Source organism: Cavia porcellus, unplaced genomic scaffold, assembly GCF_034190915.1.
Source record: "Cavia porcellus strain 051 isolate PalLab524CR breed Dunkin Hartley unplaced genomic scaffold, mCavPor4.1 scaffold_6, whole genome shotgun sequence".
In the NCBI taxonomy this organism is placed as follows: domain Eukaryota; kingdom Metazoa; phylum Chordata; class Mammalia; order Rodentia; family Caviidae; genus Cavia; species Cavia porcellus.
The window spans coordinates 74,272,501-74,295,980 of record NW_026947489.1 but is presented as its reverse complement, the minus strand read 5'-3'; the positions used below and the strand labels follow the sequence as shown (position 1 = coordinate 74,295,980).

General features: G+C 42.3%; 1 protein-coding gene across 4 annotated transcripts in view; it reads right to left on the bottom strand.

The window, feature by feature from the left end:
* The window catches only part of Ankfy1 (ankyrin repeat and FYVE domain containing 1), a 100,176-nt gene that overhangs the window by 21,153 nt on the left and 55,543 nt on the right, over nucleotides 1-23,480 (bottom strand). For all 4 annotated transcript variants that reach the window (XM_063251007.1, XM_003469510.5, XM_005003537.4 and 1 more), the window contains 10 exons: nucleotides 22,454-22,577; nucleotides 20,932-21,081; nucleotides 20,455-20,620; nucleotides 14,688-14,892; nucleotides 12,723-12,791; nucleotides 12,323-12,522; nucleotides 8,133-8,230; nucleotides 2,997-3,225; nucleotides 1,486-1,584; nucleotides 1,087-1,240 (listed from right to left, as the gene is read on the bottom strand). In XM_063251007.1, coding sequence (XP_063107077.1) covers nucleotides 1,087-1,240; nucleotides 1,486-1,584; nucleotides 2,997-3,225; nucleotides 8,133-8,230; nucleotides 12,323-12,522; nucleotides 12,723-12,791; nucleotides 14,688-14,892; nucleotides 20,455-20,620; nucleotides 20,932-21,081; nucleotides 22,454-22,577 — 1,494 coding nt within the window. The remainder of the gene's footprint in view (nucleotides 1-1,086; nucleotides 1,241-1,485; nucleotides 1,585-2,996; nucleotides 3,226-8,132; nucleotides 8,231-12,322; nucleotides 12,523-12,722; nucleotides 12,792-14,687; nucleotides 14,893-20,454; nucleotides 20,621-20,931; nucleotides 21,082-22,453; nucleotides 22,578-23,480) is intronic.

Below are 23,480 nucleotides of genomic sequence, written 5' to 3'. Positions count from 1 at the left end.
GAGTGAGAGGTGGACTCTCAGTGTTGTCTGGATTTGTACCTCTCGAATGACCAGTGATGCTGATATTTATTTGCCACAAGCATTTCTTCATCTGAGATGTGTGTATTCATCTCAGATGCCCATTTTTGGATTGCATCTTTAAATCGGGGGGGGGGGCTCATTTTTTTTCAATTCTTTGTGTGGTTTAGATAGAAGTCCTTTGTCTGAGAAATAACTGGTTGTAATTTGTTCCTACTCTGTGGGTTACCTTTTCACCTTGTTGGTGATTTTTTTGTTGTGCAAAAGCTTTTTAATAGGGTAAGATCCCAGTTGTTGATTCTTTGTATTATTTCTTGTGCAGTCTGGGCTTTGTTCACGAAGGCTCTGCCTACATCTGTGTCTTCAAGCTCACTACCTATTTTTTTCCTCCAGATTTAGTGCTTCTGTTTTAATATTTACATCTTTGATCCACTGTGATTTTACCTTAGTGCATGATGACAGGCGTGAGGAATGGATAAAAAGATGTGGATTTTATACAGTGAGTACTACTGGGCCATAAAGAAGGATAAACTCAAGACTTTTATAGATAAATAGATGCAACTGGTATCATACTCATAAGTGAAATAGATCAGACCCATATGTGTAAACGTTGCATTGTCTCACTAATGTGAGAAGCTAAATGAATAAGATATAAAAGGTACAACAGATATTGTGAATTTGGAAGAAACTAAAAGAAAAGAGAAACTGATAGGGGAAAGGGGGAAAGAAGGAAGAGGGAAAAACAATATATACATTGTTAAGGTATAGTTAAGGTAGGCATACAGAAGATAGTTAAGCAGGGACATAGCTAATTTTTCCTGGCTTACTGAAAAGAAAGATTTGTGCTAACACTGTCTGGCCCTTACTTCTTGCCTGTATTTTGTACTGAGTGACTATGAGCCAGATAATAACGTACAGTGTGTCAATTACCGTCACTCCCCTGTCAGCATGATTTGAAGCTCATTTTGTTTTATTTATAGTTCTCTTCCTCTCTTAAAAACTTTTTTTCTGCCAACAAGGCCAAGGTCTGGGACTACCTGTTAATACAGAAGGCACGTCTCACCCCACCTGACGTTTATGTCTGCCTGGTGCTCCAAGAGGAAGAGCGCGCTCTTGCTGTCTTGCCGCTGGATGGCCATATGCAGCAGAGTCTGCCCGTCCGACATGGTGTCATTGATGGAAGCTCCAGAGCCCAGCAGCTGGGCTGCGATCGTGTGCATGCCTGGGAAGTAAACAACCCTGATTAGCACATGCTCAGCTCCTCTACTTCCTCAAAATCTTACCAAAACGATTATACTTCCTTACCTTCTCAAAGCTAGCAGCTCCCCACTGGACGTTTTAGATCACAGCCACACAGAAAGGTGGTCTAACAACCAGATGACTAGCCCACTCGCCTCCCCTTATCTGCCCACCTGCACTCTGACACCTATTTGCCTGCAGACACCAACAGCCATAACCCAGCCTTACCAGTCCATAACGCCAGGCCCAGCACAGTCTGGTCTCGGGAATCCTTGAGGCTAAAGTCCGGAATAATTTGCAAGTTGTTGGTAGCATGAAGAGCATTGGCTAAATTGTTTTTAAAGGAAAAGAATGCTTAATTTCACCATCCCTTAGATCATATTTCAAGCATGCAACAGAGCAAGAATTCAGTATCAAATTGACTAACTTGCTATTCAAAGAAAAGTCTTTTTTAGGACTCCAGAAATCTAAGACTTTGCAAAAAAGTTTACATGGGAGGGGCTGGGGATTTAGCTAGCGGCATAAGCACCTGCCTTGCAAGCATGCGGTCCTCAGTTTGATCCCCATACCGATTAAAAAAAAAAGTGTACATGGGGAAACAAAGTTAAAAAAAAAATTTAACTCAGGCATGATAGTGCACGCCTATAATCCCAGCACTCCGGAGGTTGAGGCAGGAGGATCCCTATGAATTCGAGGTCAGCCTGGGATACACACTGAGTTCAAGGTCAGACTGAACTACATGATGAAACCCTATCTCAAAAAACAAACAAACAAAAAAAACTTAAAACTGGTTAAAAAAAAAGGGCATGGAGGCACATCCCTGTAAGCCTAACACTTGGGAGGCTGACGTAGGAAGGTCACTATAAGTCCAAGACTAGCCTGAACTACATAGCAAGACCTTGTCTCAAAACAAAAACAAAAAACATCAAAAATTTAAAATAGGGCTGGGGATTTAGCTCAGTGGCATAAGTGCCTGCCTTGCAAGCGGCACAGTCGTAAATTCAATCCCCAGTACCAAAAAAAAATTTAAAATACTTTTTGCATAAGGAATCCCAACTCCACTATGGAAACGTAATTTTATCACACAACTACTACACAGAAGATTAAAATAATGCTCTGACAATGTTCTAAATCCTACAAACCTGTCCTGTAAGGACCCAGAAAAAGCCACATTTTACCTACAACCTTTCTTCTTTCTGTCTAGATGCACAGTGCTAAAAAGTGCTGGACTTCTGAAAACTGAGGCAAAAGTAAAACAAACTTCAGGGAAAGACAGAAAAAGCCTGAGGAGGATGTTTTCTAAAGGAAGTGGGCCTTGTCTGCTCCAGGGCATCCTCCTCCCACAATGCTCCAACTAGTGGGTCACCTCCAGGGTCTGCAGAGACGGACGAAAGGATTGACTGGCTTGTGACAGACGTGCCACAGCAGAGTTCTCAAAAACATGCTCCTACCAAGGCAAGTTTTGCTCCACCTGCTCTGAGATGGCCTGGAAAATATTCTGAACAAGCCAGAGCAAGCCCCACGTTCCTTCTCACGCCTCACCGGACCAGACACAAGCAGTCCTGCTCTCCGAGTACACAAGGAGATGGGTAGTTCAGAGCCCTGTTCTCATCTAGTTTGCTCTAAACGAATGCTTTCAGTAAGCAGCTCACCAACAAGAGCCAAAACAGTTTTGTAATTAGCTACCCTACACTGCTGTCCAGAAGTCAAAGTGACAGGCTGAATTCCCCGCTACTTACCTTTCTGCTCCAGAATGACCGACACCACGTCTGGGTGATTATAGGCAATTGCCATATGCAGTGGTGTCTGCAGATAGACACTGTCCACGGAGCCACCCAGGGACGTGGCTTCCTTTGAGAAGGGCACAGGCTCTTCCGTCTGCAGGTTTGGGTTGGCACCTTGCTGCAGCAGCTCTGCTGTGAGGTTGGCCAGGCCATGCCGACAAGCCGTGTGCAGTGGAGTTTCTCCCTGTATGCAAACAGATGGCCCAGACCTGAGCATCTTCATAAAGACAGGGAGACTGCACCAGTGCCAAAATTAGGCCCTAGTGCCAGCCATGGGTGGCTCCTCCTGTCATCAACCACAATTTGGCTCATGCCAGTAAGCCATTCATTCGTCCTGTCAGTATATCCATGGTGTAATGTGCACACAGGTGGTGACAGTGGTGGTAATGGGGACTGAATCCAGGACCTCTGAACTGCTTTACATCCTTGGCACTTTTTCATTTTTAAATTTTCAAGTAGGTTTTACTATATTGCTTAAGTAGTCCAGCATGGGCTCAGTTTGCGATCCTCCTGCCTCAACCTCCTAGAGTATGCGGCATGGTCGTGTATCATACCTGACTCACTTGAGTAACTCTGATCACCTGTCACCTGTATCCATCCCCATAGTCCTTCAGTGTCTTCCCAAGTGCCTCCCAAATGCCCTGGCTTCCCATCTTCTTCCTGTGAGCTCTTTTTCCACCCTTCACTTTGTTTTCGTAGTAACTTTTTTCTAATTATAAAGATAACACATAGTGATTATTATAAAGTAACAATGACCAACTTTCTCAAAACAGAGTGACCCCAGAAATACATAGGGTTAACAATCTGGCCGATTCTCCACTAGCAGCATTCTCCCCATCCCTCCATCTTGCCTTCTCCTCCTCCTCCTCCTTTTTAAATACTTTTTGAGATAGAATCTTGCTATGCGGTCAGGCTGCCCTTGAATTCACTACGTAGCCCAGGCTCACCTCTAACTTGGGCAGTCCTCTTGTCTCAGCCTCCAAGTGCTGGGATTACAGCTTGTGCTCCCATTCACACCTTCCCACCCGACCCTTTCCTCTCCTCTCTTTTCCTCTCTGTCAGTGACATTCTGTGCACCCAACCATCTAACACAGCTTGGTCTGGTTTCCTGGTGTTTCACCTCATATCTACTCAAGCAAAGGAGCTGATGATAATCAGGAGCAGGTGCAGGACTTGAACCTTTTACAGCCTTACCTGACCAGCTGTCAAGGCTGACCAGACCCCACTGCAGACTCGAAAGCTCCCCGAGCACTGCACCCCATTTCCTTCCCCTGCTCGAGTCAATCACAGTTTGAACTCTAATATAAAGAACCACCTCCCCCCACCTCTGAAACTTAAGACTACACAGTGAAAGCAAGTTTCCTACTATGCCTGGCCCCCAGCACACAAAAATAATGTGCCTTAAAGGAACCAGGATTACCATTTTCACATTTCTCTCCATAATGGAGTATTTGCAGGAAACAACACACACATGTATACGTGTCCTCATGTTTATGTTTAAGTCCATCAACACATATGATGGATCTTTTTTTTTCCTTTTATTGTCTTTTTGAGACAAGGTCTCACTACACAGTTAAGGCTGGACTTAAGCTGACTTAGTAGCCCAGGTTGGTCTCAAATTTGCAAGGATCCTTCTGCCTCAGCCTTCTGAGTGTTGGGATTATAAGCATGTGCCACCACACCTGGCTTATGATAGATCTTTTTCATGTAAACAAATGGAAACAAACTGAACATACTGCTCTGGACTTTCTCTTACTAATCATCATCATGGAATTAAGGACTCTACAAGGGCTTTGGGGTTTTTTTGTTTTTGTTTTTTTTTTTTTTTTTTTTTTTGTTGTTACCGTGGATTGAACTCACAACTATGTGCTTACAAGATAGGTGCTTATGCTGCTGAGCTAAATCCATGGCTCTACAAGGTTTTTTGTGAAAAAGAGCAAGATCGTACCATTCTTTTCCCTGTTCTGACACATTCTCACCCAGGGCGCTTATGGACTCCCATGGCTTCCACCAGTATCTGCAGATCCAGGTCTGTCAGCTAGACATCCTCACTAAATGTTTAGAAAGAATTCAATAACCGCAATGGGATTTATTCCACTCCAGTTCTTCCTCCTGGCCAGGTCCCACCAAAAGTTTTGTTTTTGTTTTTGTTTATGTACTGAGGCTAAAACTCATGACCTCACACTTGCCATCAGGTACCTGTGCCACTGAGCTAACCCCCCAGCCACACCTCTCTTGCCCTTGCTTCTACAAGGTGTAGGCTGATGGGTCTGCTGCCTGGAATTCTGTAATTCCTCTACAACCTGTTGACTTGGCTCTGCATCCAGCATGCAAGGTCACAGCAAGTCCCTGCTTGTTAGGGGACTCCCGCCTGGCCACATCTGGACTCAGTACCTCACTCACCATGCCAGCACCCCCAGCCAGCAATCTCATACCTCCAAAATGCCACACTGTTTCTCAACGGGGTCTTCATCCATGTGATGAAGCCCACATGTCTTAACCAGCACTCCAGGCTTTTTGTCCTGCGTGCCTCTCACCAGCTTTCATGTCAGCTGTCCCCAGTGCCTCTCTGTCATGGGTTTTATCTAGTTTTGCTAAGACGATATCAGAGAAGGATTAAGAAGTCGTATATAATACGAGCTCCTGGAAGGTTTCTCAGTTAGGAGACAGAGCATGTCTCTACACTATTAGAAATAAAGAGTGAGGGCCAGGGGTTTGGCTCCATGGCACAAGCAACTGCCTGGCAAGAGTGAGGTCATGAGTTTGATTCCTGGTACCAAAAAGAAAGAAAGAAATGAAGAGTGGGCAAAATTAATGATGCGAGAAAGATAAAGACAGACACACAATAGCAGAGTTCAGGGCCAGGGGTTTAGCTCAGCAGCGTAAGCCCCTGCCTGGCAAGCGCAAAGTCATGATTTGGATCCCTGGTACCAAAAAAAAAAGGCAGAGTCCAAAAAGGCACAGCGGGGGAGGGAGGCCAGACAAAAGGTACATGCCTTTAATTCCAGCTATTCAAGAGGCTGAGGCAGAAGAAATTTAAATTTAAGACTAGCCCAGGCAATTTAACAAGACCTTATTTCATAATAAAAAATAAAGGGGTAAGGATATAGCTTAGTGCAAGGCACTAGATTCAATTCCTAGCATTGAAAGGGAAAAAAAAAATGGATTGTAGCTCAGTATGAAGAGAGCTTGCCTACAGCACGGGGTTCCACCCTGGAAAAACAAATAAATGAAAACAGAAACAGCCTCTAATGAGTAGAGAGATATTCTAAGAATTCACATGAATTTAGACCATGTGTGCACACAGATTAGCACATCTGATGAAGACAAGGACAGCAAAGATTTCTCTTCTGTGTCCTCAGATACTGGGATGTCTCAGTTAAGAGGTTTATTACACATGCCTTGCCCAGCGCTGCTGAGACCGTGTGTAAGTACATAAGCTAGTATCCAGGTCTCATCCTGGCTTCAATGTTTATGAGACTCCTAACCCCTACCATCATCTACTCTGAAAAATGTGAGAATCGGCTCTTCAATCCTGGTTATGCAACAATACATGTTGTTTCTAGAAGTAAAGTTCCTAATATAAAAGTTGTAAAATAAATGTGGCCAGGTATGGTGGCACATGCCTGTAATCCCAACACTCTGGAGGATGCAGCAGGAGGGTCATTATGAGTTGGAGACCAGACTGGGCTCCTTAGAGAGTTTAAGGTCACCCGGAACTACATAGTGAGACCCTGGCTCAAAATAAATAAAATAAAATAAAAGTGATCTCAATGCGTTCTAAAACAAGCTCCTCTTCCCCCAAAATAACTGAAAGCATATATACCCTATACATACCATGTTTTTTCCTACATGCACATACTTATGGCAAAGTTTAATTTATAAATTAGGCAGAGGGCATTAAAATAATAACAATAAAAAAAAACTGTAACAATAGACTGTATAAAGTTACGTGAATGTGGTCTCTCAAAATATTCTTTGTCCTGTTTTCATGTTTCTTGGGATTATGTGAAATGACACAATGCCTATCTGAAGAGATGAATGATACAGGCATTGTGATACTGTATTAGGTTATTACATAAAAGTTAGTTGAGAGGCCAGGGATTTAGCTCAACAGCATAAGCATCTGCCTTGCAAGCACTTGGTCGTGGGATCACTCCCCGGTTGCAAACTATGCTACTGTGACACCTGAGTAGCTAAGGGGCAGGTGGTACATACAGCACCGATATGCAGGATAAAGGGATGATTCACCTCCCAAGCAAGCCAGCACGAGATTTCATCACACAACTCAGAATGACAAGCAACTTAAAAACTTTTCAATTACTTCTAGAATTTTCCATTTAACATTTTCAGACCATAGTTTTCAGTAATTCAAGTTGCTGAAAGTGAAATCATGGATAAGGGGAACATCCCTACTGTGCAGTCTACCTTGTTAGTTTGAGAAAAGTAGTGAATGAGCAACCACACACGAAAACCAAAGACCAAACAAGAAGCTATTATGGTAGATTTCGGCATATGTCTGCTAATTTCTATTAGATTATAAAGTCCACAGTATTTAGTTTGAGGCTTGATATATACGATTACTTCAGAAACGGTTGCTAAATGAACCAACATTTGAGAATACACGAAAGAATTTATTTTGGTAACTCTCTTTACAGTTTCCTCTTATTTATGGTTGCCAACTATTTATACTTTTGATGTAACCACTTCCACGACTGTAGATACATCTGGGTAGTGGCTACATTATTTTATTATTCAACCATTTTCTGGTGCTCTTCACAATAAAGCATGATGCTTTTAAAAAAAGAATTTATAGAGTCTATTTTACTCTGTTGTTTTGTTTTGTGACAAGAGTCTCACTAGGCAGTTTAGGCTGGCCTTGAACTTGCAGGGATCCTCCTGTCCCAGCCTTCCAAGTGCTAGGATTACAGTAGTATGCCAACATTCCTAACCATATGTATGGATCATGGTCACAGAAATTATTTAAAAAAGAAAAGAAAAGAAAAAAGAATCTATTCCACTTTTCCTACACACCCACCAGTTTCTTCTCCAGAACTAAACCACATCCCTGCCCTGTCCTGTCACACTTACCCATTTGTTTCTGTGGTTGACACGGGCACCATTGGCTGCCAGGAAAAGAGCTGCTGCCTCATTTCCCACTCCAGCTGCCCGCTGTAGTAAACAATTTCCTAGAAGAAAATGTGAATGCTCATTCTTCTATTTGCATAAAAATGAGGTCAAGTTCCCCACCATACCACACCCACCCTTCCCCCCATCACTGTATGCTAGTCAGCCCATGCCAGAGACTAGGCACCATCTATATGTGGACATTGATCCTAGGGAAGACCATAAGCTGAAATGTCGATTCTCCCCCAGGTTTCCAGCTGGCCACTGCCTAGGACCATAGGGAAGTAATGTCTCATTGCTAAGGTTTGGTCAGAGCAAGGTTTCTCAACAGTGATGGAACTCACATTTTGGGTAGAATAATTCTTTGCTATGGGGTCCTGTCTTGGACACTATATAATGTTTAGAAATATCCCTGGATTCTACCCACTAGGTGCCAGCGGGCCAGCTGAATTTGTGGCAAACAAAAGTGTCTACAGACGCTGCCACATGTTTGGAGCACAGTGGGACTGGAGGTGAAAACTGTTCCTGGCTGAGAACCACTTAGCTGGATTACTACTTCAAAAACATTTATAAGCTGAAGTTCTATCATAAAGTGCCCCTTAAATACTTCAGTTTTATTTCTAGGCCCTTAAACATGCTTGCTCTTAGCTTAGAGAGATTTTGCTTAGCATTTTCATCTTTTGGTAAATAAAAGTCTTAGAAAGAAAAAGAAAATTTCCCCAGAAATAGTTTTAGCCCTAGAATAGTGTTTCTCAGTCTTTTAAAATCCACTTTGAAAGGGGCCGGGGATTTGGCTCAGCAGCATAAGTGCCCGCTTGGCAAACGCGAGGTGGTGAGTTCAATCCCTGGTTGGTACCAAAAAAATAAATTCCACTTCCAAAAATGAACTTAAATCTCATGTCCAATAGCTATACTATTTGAAAATGAAAATAAGTTAAATACTAGGATTAAAAATAAGGGAAAGAAATGGACTACTGTGTTGATGCCATTGTGCATGCCGTTTTTAATATTCCGAGACACTGATTCACCTCTAGTTGATAAGTCATTTGAACTAGATTCCCAAGAGTCCCATTTTCACTTCTGCAGTCATTCTGTGACACAAGTCTTAAACTACACCTCCTTGTAGAAAAAATTAATTCGTGACTCCTAAAATATTACCAAACTGTTGAAAACCAATGAACTAAGCTTACTATAGGTAAAATGAGAAATGGCACAAATCAACAGGAAAAAGTAGGTTTGAGTCTGTATGTATTTGACAATTAAAACTTAAGGTAACGTAGAAATGACAGTGAGGGTGGAAAACCTCCATGTATTTTAGAACTGATAGATCAGGAGCTGGAGGTGCAGCTTAGTAGTGGTGGGCTGTCAAGCATGCCAAGACCATGAATTTAAGTCTTTTTTTGGGGGTCTTTTTTGAGACAGGGTCTCACTGTGCAGTTCAGGCAGGCCTTGAGCTCACTTTGTAGCCCAGGCTGGTCTCGAAAACTCGCAATGATCCTCCCACCTCAGCCTCCCAAGTGCTGGTATTGCAGGCGTGAGCCACCAAGCCCGGCTCATGAATTTAAGTCTTAAATATCGCAGAACCAATCATACATGTCATATCCTCATATTAACCCTCAATTAAATTAGAGATCAAACTATGGCCAATAATCAATATACATCTGTAGCTTAAAGCTGAGTTAACAATTGCACTTTTGGAGTTCATCAATACAAATGTTCAGTCAGTTCTTCCTATAGTGCTGTCCTGTTGTCATGGTTTATGTCTGTGGCCCCCAGGCCTCATGAGTTTGCATTGTTCATTTGTGATGGTTCACTGTATAGTGCTTAGATTGATGGTGTCAGTGCTCCACCCACATAGGGGTGGAGCCAGGATGCGATGTAATGGCAGGAAGAAGGTGTGTCTTGCTCTTTGCTGGTTCCGGCTTGCTGTTTGCAGCTGCCATGAACTGGGCCCAGCCATGCCCGCTTGCCTTGGAGCCAACTGAGTGTGGACTGAAACCTCCAAAAACTGTAGGAAATAAACCTTTCCTTTCCCAACTTCGGGCTTCAGGTATTTTGTCTCAGCGATGAGTAAAAAGTAACTAAGACACCCGTGGTTTTACTGCCCTTAGTTTTTAGGTCATTTAGGACAGTATTTAGATTTTTGGTAGTACTAGAGATGGAACCACTGGTTTCCCACTGGCCACCACCTTAACCTTTATTTGTACCCTCCAGCCCCTAAGATTTATTTAAAGTTAATTATTAATTTCTTTAGCAAAGAGGTCACTATCCATCTTCTATTGGGTGAGTGAGTGGGGGTCAATTCTCATGCTTTATACACTGCTAATAATACTGAATGATGGAACTCATATATTCTTAAAATATATGGAACTCATATATCCTTAAAATATTTCTGTTCAACCAGATCAAAGAAATACATTAAAACAATAGTTCTCAGGGTCTGTATGTGTGGCCGTGGATTCCTGGGACTCTTTCAGGGTGATCATGAGGTTAGAACTATTCTCCTCCTACACTGTTACTTGCCTCTTTCCCACTGTCTTAGCACGTCTACTGATAGTGCAAAAGTAACAGTGTAAGCAAACTGCACAGCCTTAACACAAATCAACTCTATGGAATCAAAGCATACTAGTAGGTTAGGGAGCAAAAAAAAGCCAGTTTCTCTTCTGATGGTCCGTGATAAATCAGTAAAAATTACTGATTTTATTAAATCTCAACACTGAGTACATGTCTTTGAAAAATTCTATGTGTCAAAGTAACAAGCATGCATAAAGCTGTTGCTACATACTATACCAAAGTACTTTATGCCATTAAGTAGTAAGCTGAATTAGGGCTTTTCTCATAGAACAGTAGAGTGACTAATTAATATAACATTATTGTTAAAACATGAATATTTGAAAAATATTTTCTTGAAAATGAACAAAAGAAGCCTGTCATGTGAGAAAAATTAAAAAACAATTAACGATTTTTGTACCCAATGGTAAAATACAAGTGTTCGCATGAAAATGAAAATTTCGGCAAACTTTTCTCTGCAACCCTCAGTTTGATACATTCTCAATACAGAAACTCTCTTCTAATTGATCAGTGGTGATATAAATGTAATTCTAAGGTGTGTAAACATTCGGGAGATCTGGGTTAACTCCATGAATCTATTTTCCAAATGCCTAAGGCATGTTTTAAAATCATGCATGGAGAAGTGATTCACACAAAGCACAATGAGCCAAAAAGTCTCTCTTCTTTCTCCTCTCCTCTCCTCTCCTCCCCTCTGCTATCCTCTCTTCCCCTCTCCCCTTCCTCTTCTCTCCTATCCTCTCTTCCTTCTTTCCCCTCCCCTCCCCTCCCCTCCTCCCTCCCCCTCTCCCCACCCTCCTCTCTTCTGAAACAGGGTGTACGCGGTCCAAGCTGGCTTCAAACTCTCCATGCCTCAGACTCCCTGCCTCAGCTTCCCAAGTGCTGCCTGTACAGGTGCATGTCACACCATCACTAGCATAAGCTTGCTTTCTGCCTCTTATGGTTCCCAGAGACTGAGCCCAGGGTTTCTGCGCTGAACTACCTCTCGGCACAATTAGCTTTCCTTTTGAGACGGGTCTCCCTATGGCTCTAAGCTGCACAGGCTGTGCTCCTACTTGCAGTCCTCTTGCCTTCCAGAGTCCTGGGATTATGAGCTTGTGCCACTATGCCCACCTTGAACTATAATTGTTAAGAGGGCAAAACGAGTTCTGAGTCTTAAACGTCTCCAAAAGCACCTCACTATAGAAACAAGTATTCCAGTTTAAAGACTGTATCTGGCTAAGCTGTTTAAATACTTCAAACAACTAATGGAAAAAAATTACAACCTAAGCTTTTACCATATTTAGGATTAAGCACAAAGTAATTCTTGGCTGGGGTGTAGATCAGTGGTAGAGGTTCTTGCCCAACAAGGGCAAGCACCTGGGTTCAATCCCTAGTCCCACTAAGTAAACAAGTAGATCAATTCTTATGCCATTTGCTCCTAAACTTTCACTGATCGTTGCCATGCTCAAGATCAGCCTGGGCTGTCCTGTCAGTTCATGGCCGCCTGAACTACGAAGTAAGACTGTCTCAAGTAAGCATTCACACAGCACCCCATGGACTCCCCGCCTGGGCTGAAGGCATCTCTCGGGGGAGCTGCGCTTTACCTGTCGCAGTGTCGGGCGCATCTGTGTTGCTGCCGCACTGAATGAGTCTGGCTGCAAAACTATTTTCATCAAATGAAGTCCCGTTCACCACAGGGAGGTCTTCAAATGGGTTCACTGACTGGTCTGCAGTCACCGTGATGTGCTGCACTGCCAGCCACAGCGCTGTACTGCCATCATGGTCTTTCAGGTCTAGGTCCAGCCTGCAATGAGGTAGCAACATGGGCGGCAAATACAATCTTGCAACTCTATACTGCTATAGCCTCGCTTCTTCCCTCTACATGCTCTGAATTTTTATTTTACTTTTAAGATTTGTAACAGTAAAAGATGTTCTAAAAGAATTTTTCACTCACAATCCCACCCTTACAACTGCTTTTTCATTTCCCCATGTCGCCCTACGTACTGTTTACACTGCAGCAGCTGATTAAACACATATTCATTTCTGGCCATGATTGACAAGTGTAACGGTGTCCTGCAGGGTGAAAAGAAAAGGTACGGATTCAGATTACTCCCAGCAGGAGGAGCAGAACCCTAGGTAAAATCACCATACACCAGGAACTCCATATTGCTACCACAATTTCTCCAGAACCATGACCAAGAATCCAAACAGGAGCACAGATACTATAGAGCTAGAGGCCTCCTCGGAGGCTCATGGGCTGAGAGGCAGGACTTTTGGAAGGTGCCTGAATTATGGGGCTCCCAGACAGCCCGTAGTTAGGACTGGGGTTCTGTCAGAAGAGGCCAGGTCACTGAGGCATGACCTAGAGGGGTGTACTTTCCCTGTCCGCCCCACCCTTGCCCGTTAACTCCTTGCTTCTTGGCCACCAAGCCTCCATCATTCGACTCTGCCTGCCATCCTGCCTTGGAACCTGCCACCTGTGAATCCAAACGAGCCAAAATAAACTTCTCATCCCTCCAGCTGCAGACACTGAGTATTCTGTCCCAGCTGCTAGCAAAATGACTAACAACAGATGTGCTTATCTGTTATCATCTGTCGAAGCCAGGTGTAGTAGCATATGCCTGTAATACCAGCACTGAGGAGGCTGAGGCAGGAGCCTCAAGGACAGCCTGAACTGCATAGTGAGCCCCGTCTCAAAAAGACAAAAAAGCCTTTTCTTTCTTTCTTTCTTTTTTTTTTTTTTTTTTTGGTACCAGGGATTAAATTCATGACTGTGTACTTGCAAGGCAGGCACTTATGCTGCTGAGCTAAATCCCTGACCCAAAAATCCCATTTTTTTCTCCTTCCCATAATTTTCTACTACACCCACAGAAGAGAAGCAATGGGTGAGAAAGACTGAAGGATCAGTTAACCCGCTCCTCACCGCTCTTACTTAGCTCAAGTGCCCTGAAGAAGACTGCCACTGCAGCCAGAGCCAAGGCTGGCTTCTACCTTACGCTCAGCCTGCCAGAATTGGCTGCAGCAGCAGAAAAGAGAGGAAAAAAAATCAAAGACTATACGGGGGAATAGAGATGCAGTAATTTGGGGAGTAAGGTAGGTATTAAATGATATGGGGTTCATGAATATCCACTTTACTTCAATACTTTGTCAAATTCATTTTCCTAGTCTAACAAACCAAACAACAGAAATCTTTTTTTTCCTTTTTTTTTTTCTGTGACAAGGTCTTGTCATGTAGTCCAGGCAGGCCTTGAACTCACTTTGTAGCCCAGGCTGGATTATAGCATCCGAGAGCTTCTGCCTCAGATTCTGCAAGGCTGGGTTACAGGTCCGTGCTACCACGGCTGGCCTTCTTTTTCTTTCTTTTTGAGAGATTTCTAAAGATATAAAACACTGAGTAGCTGTGATACTCAGTGAGCTCTATCCATCAGTGGAGTGCAGGTAGCTCACGTGGCTCTACAACTTCCCACACTGCTGTCCTGGAGGTAGGAGGCCCTTCTGAGATTCTAGACCACATAGAACCTCAACTAAGTCCCGGGAGGGAGGGGCAAAAGGAACATAGATACTGACAACTACGCAAAGGGCTATGCAACAGAAGAGAGCAGCGAGTTGTGTAGACAAAGAGTTGTCTAAAATGGGGCAAGACACAACTGGGTTTCAGAGAGGGCATTTTTTCTCAGTTACACCTCACAGAAGCAATGAAGAAGATTCCACAGAAAGCTGACCAGATGACCACTCTGGTTCTATCCAACATGAAGATGATAGAAGACTTAGAAATTCAAGGGCTTCAGTTCACCAGGATGGAAATGTTTTAACTATGACACTTGCTTGCATTATACATAAATGTTTGTGATGTCAATAAACATCAGAATGAATTAATGCAAATATTCTGTACAGCCATTATGTGCCACCATGAAACACCCTTCTCAGCTTAGAGGTAAAGGTCACACAGTCTCTCGGTCCCCAACTTACCGGCCCTTGCTGTCTTGCATGTTGGAGTTGGCACCAGCCTGCAGAAGAGCCTGTGCAATCTGGGCCATCTCAGACATCTCCTCTGCTGAGTGTTTCTTGGAACTGTACAGTGCCACAAGGTGTAATGGTGTCTCCTGAGCCCCCAAGGTAGCGGCATTGACAAGGGCCCCGTTCTTAATAAGGAAAGTAGAAGCGAACACATCGCCTTGAAAAGAAAGAACATGACGACAGTTAGGACAAGCCGCTATCGCTTTCCTCAGAAGGAAGTAGCTGATACCTATGAATACAGAAGAAAAACCAAGTGTGTCGGAAGGAATTTCCTGAGATCATGGAAGTACAAACTCCAATCCAAAAGTTCTTTGTCCAACTTTTGACTCCTGGTGATCGATCACCTGTCCTGCCTCCTCACCTCAGTAGCCCTTCACTGTTTAAGAGCACAAGGCGTCCAGGCTGGCTGTGGTGGTGCATGCCTGTACCCCCAGGTACTCAGGAGGCTGAGGAAAAACAATCACAAGTTTGAGGCCAGGCTGGACAACTTAACAAAACCCTGTCTTAGAATAAAAATTGCTGATTATTCTCTGGCTTTAATCCCTAGTACTGGCGAAAAGGGGTCATTTATCCTTCAGAGGCATCTTCCAGTATATCAAAAAGAATCTCTTCCAAGATTCAACCAGCACAATTTTTCTCTCTCCTTCTGTCTCCCATTTCCTAGCCAAAGCAACAGGAGGATTCTCTGTGAATCCCTTCCTTCACCTTCGTACTTAAAAGTATTAAGAGTCTAGGTCAGACTAATGTGAATTCCAAATTAAGACTAAAAAACTTACATAAAATCATTTAATAATTTAATTTATCATCTTTGACTTTCTCTGTATGATAAAAACTAACTTCAAATGTTGATAAAGAACAAGAATGGTTTATCTAAAGACATTAAAAGTATGTAATTGAGAAAATACCATTAAAGAAAAGATGACTGTAGATTGGTCCCACAAACATGCAGGTGCATTCAGAGCTAAGCAATGAGTGGCAACTGAGAACTAAAAACATTGTATAGTATCAGGGAAAGCATGCTTGTCAAGTCAGCTTTGAGGGTGACAACGATTAATTAACTAAACCTACTCTATGATTAGAATTCAACATTCCCTGGCTTTATCTGTTTATATTTTAAAATATAAAAACACTGGCTATCCATACAGTGACACCATGTAAGAAAATAAAAAAACAATGACGAAGCACCAGAGATAATGAACAGAGAAAGCCTCTAGTGACAAACGTTCTGAGCCATTCTACTCAGGGTACTGCTCTCAGCAGCCTGCAGGGGACATAAGTCAGCTTCCATGCAGAAGGGAGACAGGGAGAAACAGAAAGACAGACAGGTGCCTATGTCTGTGTGCATATTCTGTACCCACCAGTGTGTTCTTTAGACTCTGAGGAGATGTTTGGGAAGAAAATGGATTAACCAGGTAGGGCTACTGTGTTCCACTTTATCAAAAGGGCTCCAATTCCAGTCAATTTATGCTATCAGATGACTTTGGGCATCTCTTACCAGCTCTTTCTCCAAAAATATTATCTTTCTATCCCTATTCTTAAATGAAAAAATGCACATACAGCACACCAAACAAACGACCAAGTGTGTAACGCTGCACACAGAAACCTCAATAGTTACGGTAAAAAACCCTACAAATGGCTGGATCAAGACAGAAGGCGTAACAGACATTTCACATTACACGCCTTCTTAAATAATTTTTAGATCAGATTTACTTCATTAGTAAGATTCAAAGGTAAAGTTTTTTTACTCATAATTATATATTTTTATATATTTCACACTCACAAAAAGCTTTTTGGAAATTATTAGAAATTGAAAATTGTTAAACTTGAGTGGTGGTATACACATGTTAATTCCAGTTTAGGAAGTTGAGGCAGGAGAGTCACAAGTTTGAGGCCAGTACTAGTAACTTAGTGAGACCCTGTGTCAAAATTAAAAAGGGAAGAAAGAAAAGAAGGAAAGGAAGGAAGAAAGGAAAGAAGGAAGAAGGAAGGGAGGGAGGGAAGGATGAGAGGAGAGAAGGAGGAGACAGGAAGGGAAGGGAAAGGGAAAGGGGAAGAAAGCTGAAAGAGAAGAAACTGAAAATTGTTGATGTTACACATGAAAGCAAATCAGTCCAGAGGGTAAAAAAACTAGAAGAAGCAGACAACCAATATCAAAACTGCAAAACAAAAAAAGGGAACAGAAAATAAAAGAAGCACCATTTAAAAGATTTCTGGCAATAAGAAAATGTGTAGCTGGGGATTTAGCTCAGTGGCATAAGTACCTGCCTTGCAAGCACATGGTCATGAGTTCAATCCCCAGTACAAAAAGAAAAAAAAAAAAAAAAAAAAAATGTGTAATACTTTTTAGAAAGATTTCCATTAAAAACAGTTAAGGTTGGAGGTACAGCTCATAGTACAGCACATGCTTAGCATTCTTGAGGCCTTGGGTTCAATCCTGGGCACCAAAAATAAATAAATAAAACAGAACCTGCTTGGTGCTTAAAAGTTCCAGTTATTTATTACCTCATTCACCAACAATGCCAAATAAGTGAGGCATTACTATAGTAATTTTCCACATAAAAATATCCCTACAAAAAAAAGTTTTGTTTTTATTTTGTTTCTATTTTTGTTTTTTGGAGACGGGGCCTCACTATGTAGCCCAGGCTGGCCTTAAACTCAGGGTGATCTTCTTGCCTCAGCTTCCTGAGTGCTGGGATTATAGGCATGCGCCACCATGCTGAGCTAAAAGTTTAAAAGTTTTAAATCCACATATAATTCTTCTTTCAATATAGCTTCCTGACCAAAATTTTATTGAGGACATAGCCAGAAAACTTAATTACTCAATGAATACAAACCAGCTAGATGTAGTTCTATAATCCCAGCTACTCATGACACTAAGGCAGGAGAATCACAATCTTGAGGCCAGTCTGGACAACTTAATGAGATCCATCTCAAAATAAAACTTCAAAAAGGTCAAGGATATGGTTCAGTGCTTGCCCAGCATGCATGAGGCCTTGAGTTCAATCACTAGTACCACCAAAAGAATAATACTGTACTACATGCTCTTCCAATAGATGGCACTATTTCACATTTACCAAAAACAACTGGACAACTCACCCTGTTGAGAAACTCACTGAGGCTGTAGAGGCAGCTCAGTGGTAGGGCACTTGTCTAGCATGTGCAAGACCCTGGATTCCGTCCCCAATACCACAAAAACAAAACAACACAAAAGGCAAGAAAAGGATGAGAGACACTCATGGATCGGTGTTATTGAGGGCTTTTTTAGTAAAAAAGTTACATTTTTTATGAAACTAAGGCTATATCTTGCCCAGTTTAAGATAATTAAGGACATGTCAACTACTTGGCTATAAGCATGCCTCCCGTGGACTAAAAAATACAGCTGCATACTACATCCTTTTGAAGACTGGGATACTCAGTACGATAATCACTATTTGGTTACAGATTCTGTCTTATACCCATATTTTGAAGACCTTCCTTCGTTCCTATTACAAGGGATTTAACACAAGGTTAACAGTTAAACTCAGTGCATTGTTCAGTGTCATCATCTGAGAAGGTCAGCAGACCGAAGGAGAAAAACATAAAAACATGCCCACAAACACTGGATCTGATCTGGGGGAATAATAAAAGCTGGGCAAGGGCAAAATAAAGCCAGCTAGTTGACTTCATCAGCCAACTGCTAGCCACCACAGCTGCCATGCTAACACTCCTTTCTACCCCCTCACAACTCAGTAAAACGGAAATTGCTACCACTTCACAAGTGAAAAACAGAAGACAGTGCAGTCAAAGGACTGTCATTGGTAGGAAACCCTTAGCGTTGAGCCAATGGGGGAGCCATGGTTCAAACCAGTTCAAACCATGATATCCGCTCTGCAGAGCCAGTGCTCTGCTTCATCTTGTCACATTCTTTAAAGCTAGCAACAAGCAAGTTTATTAATTCCATACATAACTTACCCACATGATGCAGACAGGTCATAAATTCAGGGTCAAAGATTACATCATTTGAAAGTAAGTATCAAAAATGTATCACCAATTCTTAGCAATTCTGGTAACTAAGCAATCACCAAAACACTTAATAAACAATGTCATCAAACATAACAATTTAACTCCCTGAGAGTAAAGGGACATAATGCTCAAATTGTTAACAAGTGTGTTTGTTTCCAAAATAAACACCTCAGCCACTGAACAGTATAGGAGAACAATGCCCTGGGTGGTGGCACCCTTCCCCCACAGAGCACACACCCCAGCGCTCAGCTCTCAGCCACTGCCAAGTGCAGAGCAGTGCTTGGGAACGTGGCACCTGATCTGATGCTGACTGCACTAAGGGTTTCCTAACAATGATGAACAAAACCTTCCTTCCGACAGCCAACAAACTCAACACTTTTTTTTTTGTCTTTTTGAGACAGGGTCTCTCTATGCAGTTCAGGCTGGCCTTGAGCTCACTCTGTAGCCCAGGCTGACTGTGAACTCACAGCAATCCTCCAGCCTCAGCCTCCTGAGTGCTGGGATTACAGGTGTGTGCCACCGTGCCCAGTTTAAAGTCAGTATTTTTAACACATGACTCAGAAGAGCATATTAAAACCTCTGGCTACACAGGACAAAGCTACAGCTGCAACAAAACCAGCAGAGAAGGTACACCATCCCACCAACAAGGAGCAATGTGGGAAAGGCAAAGATATCAGAGACAGCAACGGAATTATAATGCATAATCAGAAAGCTAAAAATAAACACAGTTAACATGGGGTGAAGAGAATAAGGAAGATGTGGTGAACCAGTCTACTCAGGTTTTGCTGCCTATAAGTAAAGTGGCCACAGCAAAATGTTTCATCAAGCCAACTATCTCTCTACAAAAAGTTTCCGTACTTTTGAAAGCTTTCACTCCATGTAAGAATTCTACTTCTCCATTCTCCTTCTGCCAAGAACGACCACAGCAACGGTGGTCAGGTGAGATGGTGTATGCCTGTAATTCCAGGGTGCAGGAGGTGCAGGGAGAGGGTCAAGGCCAGCCCAAGCCACCCAACACTACAAGAGACCCTGTCTCAAAAAGTGGAGGGGAAAAAACCTGAAAACACAGCTTGGCAGAGCAAAGTTAAACAAGACCTGTTTGAATGTATGAATTAATAAGGACATGGGAAAAATAAAACAAAAAACGGACTGGTCCTTTATTTTCCAACTTGCAAAGTCAATTCCGGGGTAGGGATTCAGCTGAGTCTAACATTCACAAGGCCCTGGTTGGTCTGCAGCACAGCCAAGAACTTCATTCAAACAAAACTATGGCTCTGTCACGTCAAAGTCTAGTCTGTGAAGAATAAACTCGGATTCTAAGCATACGCTTAAATTTGCATGATTTTGACACTTTCCTTACAAATTCATCCTAGGATAAAAAAGTCAAGTCTTCCTAACAATACTTAGGACAGTGATACTTACTTGACAAGTACACTTATCAACTGCTTACACATAAAAGGTACATCTTCTCAATGGCCATCTTTCTACCTTTCTTCCTCAGGCCCTGTCGGCACTATGAACAGCCAAACTAACAAGGACCAGGCAGTAGGACTTCAGTCCTTCCTCTGACCCAGTGACCACAAATTCTAAGTCACCCATCCTGCAAGTATAGACTCAGATGCCTTTGTGAATTTCTGAACCTGAGTCAGAGCCTTCAGAACCACACGGATAAAAAATATTGCCTGCAGAAAAAAATGTAAGATATGTTTCTTCCTACCTCTTTGGATTCCTTTATGTAACAAACTCCAGCCATTCTTGTCTACCATATCTACATCCGCTTTATGACTAACCAGCGTGGTGGCAATACTCTCTAGTCGTCGTGAAAGGGCTAGATCTAATGCAAGATCTCCGTTATGATCCACTTCGTTCAGTTTCCCTGGGAGCTGCGAAGATAGGGTTGTAAATCAACACTGAGTAGCAAATATAACTTGTTTTAATTTCTCTCACCTTGACTTTGGAAGTCAGGTATTGCTAAATCAACTATTTAGAAATGTGGAAGTAGCTTTCAAATTGGGCAACAGACTAAGACTGGAAGAACCTGAGCAGCAGCATAGAAGCCAAGATGTCCTACAGCATGCTATTCATAAAGACACATACATTAAAGATTGTGCTAGTCATGGCCCAGAAGGAATGAAAAAGCATTGCAGAGAAAACTCAAGCATTTCAGTTTTGGATAAAGAAAAAAAGAAAGTACCTGTGAATCCACTTCAATCAGGTAAAGGAAGACCACATCTTCTCTTTCCACTTTGATAGCTTTATGTAATGGATATTCTGTCTTGGACTTGATCATCTTATATAACAACTGAGCACTCATGCTACTGAAGTCCTCCTTTCGTAGATCATCCTAGTGATCACAAGCACAACGAAAAGTGAAATAAAGTATCAACAATATCAACTGTCATTTATCAACTTACCATTTCTCAAGTAGGTCAATTCTCACAAACCCTACCGAATGAGTCCTATTATCACCTTCATCTTCCAGAAGACAGTGAAGCACACGGAGGCTCAATAACTCACACAAGTTCAGACACTGCTGAACAGCTGAGCCAGGATCTGGAACCCAGAGGCCACCTCCCGTGCTTGTACTATGACGGCACCACTGTGTGTCTCAGGAAGACAGGACTACACAAGCACCTCTGACACTCAGTAAGAAGCAAGTTATGCATGAGTGCCCCCAAGCTGATCAAGGTGGCAATTATAAACTCACAACTTCCATACACAACTCTCACTGAATTATGGCTGTCTCTCCTATTGATCTATTTCTACCTACCAACAGAATTAGGTTACCATTCCTGTTTCAATTCTCTTCTTTTTTTATTTTCTGAGACAATATCTCACTACGTAGTTCAGGCTGACCTTAAACTCACTATGTAGCCCAGATTGACTGCCATCTGGAAATCTTCCTATCTCAGCCTCACCACTGCTTGGGATTGTAAGTAAGGGTTACCACGCTCAGGTCCTCCATTTTTTGAAGGTGAGTTCTTTCAGACATCTTTTCTGAAACACTAAGATTCTTTCCACAACACTGTTGGATACCAAACGGTTCACGGAAACTAATATACAAACATAGCCCTGGCCAGGTGAAGTGGGGAACACCTAAAATCTCAGGCTGAGGTACAAGGATTGCTAAAGTTTGAGGCCTGCCCTGGTTATACAGTGAGTTCAAAGCCAGCCTGAACTCCACAGCAAGAGCCTGTCTCAAACAAACAAAATAATAATAAAAAGAAAAACAGCCCTGACTTTTTAAAATGTAAAACACAACAAAGAAATATAAAACTGATCTGTTCAATGAAAGCTAGGTAAGAAAGGCAAATCAAAGTTTAACTTTGTCTCCAGCTGAAAAAGAAGGCAGGAAGCCCTGTGAAATGACTCTGTTGAGTACCCAGGTCTGCTTGGCACACAGCAGCATCTTCCTTCTGCAGCCTGGCTGCAGCATCCTCAGAAAAAGGAGAAACGCAGGCAGGTGACCCTTCCTTTCAATCCCATTTCTGAGCCAGAACCACCTGCTGTCCCTCTACTCTGAAACCGCACAACCACTGGACTTTCAGAACTCAAAAAAGTCTCACAGATCATCTAATTCAACTACTCATTCCTCAACACTGTAACAAGAGAAAGCTGGGTACCTGGGAGATGACTGCTTACAGCACCAGGTCTCACACCTGGGCCTCCCAAATCCGCTAGAGGGCTTCAGTCCCTCCCCTCAATCTGTCACTCACCCAGTGACTTGCAATAATTTCTGCACAGTAGTTCATCAGGGTGCTGGCATTTAGTTCCTCCGCGGTCTGATAGAAGCGAATGCAGTTCCTAACATTTACCAGAGACATCACGCCTTTCTCACATCTGTAAGACAACATTAGGGGTACAATGTTATTAAGATAAATATATTCACAAATCAACAAGTGAAAGCAATAATCTGTGTACTGGCTTACCATGGTAGAAGGTGTAAGGTTAAGCTATGTGGCTATGAATAAATGACAGCTAGGCTCCCATATTTTAAAAGTACTAGGATTTCATTAGGATATTATATTTGATATATGTTTGTTTACTATGTTTCTTGCTTTTGTTTAAGACAGGGTCTTGCCATGTAGCCTAGGCTGGCCTCCTAGATACTGGATAGCCCAGTTGGCTTCAAACTCGCAGTGCTCCCCCTGCCTGTCTCACAACGCTGGGATGACAGGCGTGCACCACCATGCCTGGCCATTATGATATCATTTTGCTCAATTCTGGTAAAAATCAACCTCCAAATAAACTTGTTAAGAATAATACTTCCACTGCCTTAAAAGTAATCACATGAAACCTGCCAATCATATACACAGGTTATTTATTTTATTTTTTCAAGAGTAGGAAGAATTTAAGAAAGCTTTATCTAGGAGGGACAGGAGGCCCAGAAGGTGCGATGCCCGCCCACCCCGCTTCTCAAGGGTGTTTTATTGAGCAAAGCCATGAGGAAGGCAAAACTATAGTCAACTAATAAGGTTACAAGTGTAGTCAATTAGGTAATAGTGATCCAAATGGAAATTACAAAGTGGTACATGTAATTTTAGAATCTAATACAATGACAGACTGACTGTAGGCTTTTGACATTTAATCATATGGAACACATCTGTATTCCTATCAGCACAGCTCAATAAATTATTGTCTTCTTAAAAGTTCCCCCAAAAGGCAAATTTGTATATGAATTGTAACTATCCACAAAGCCACGTAACAAGACTCAAAACTTAAGAATCACTACATCAGGGAAGG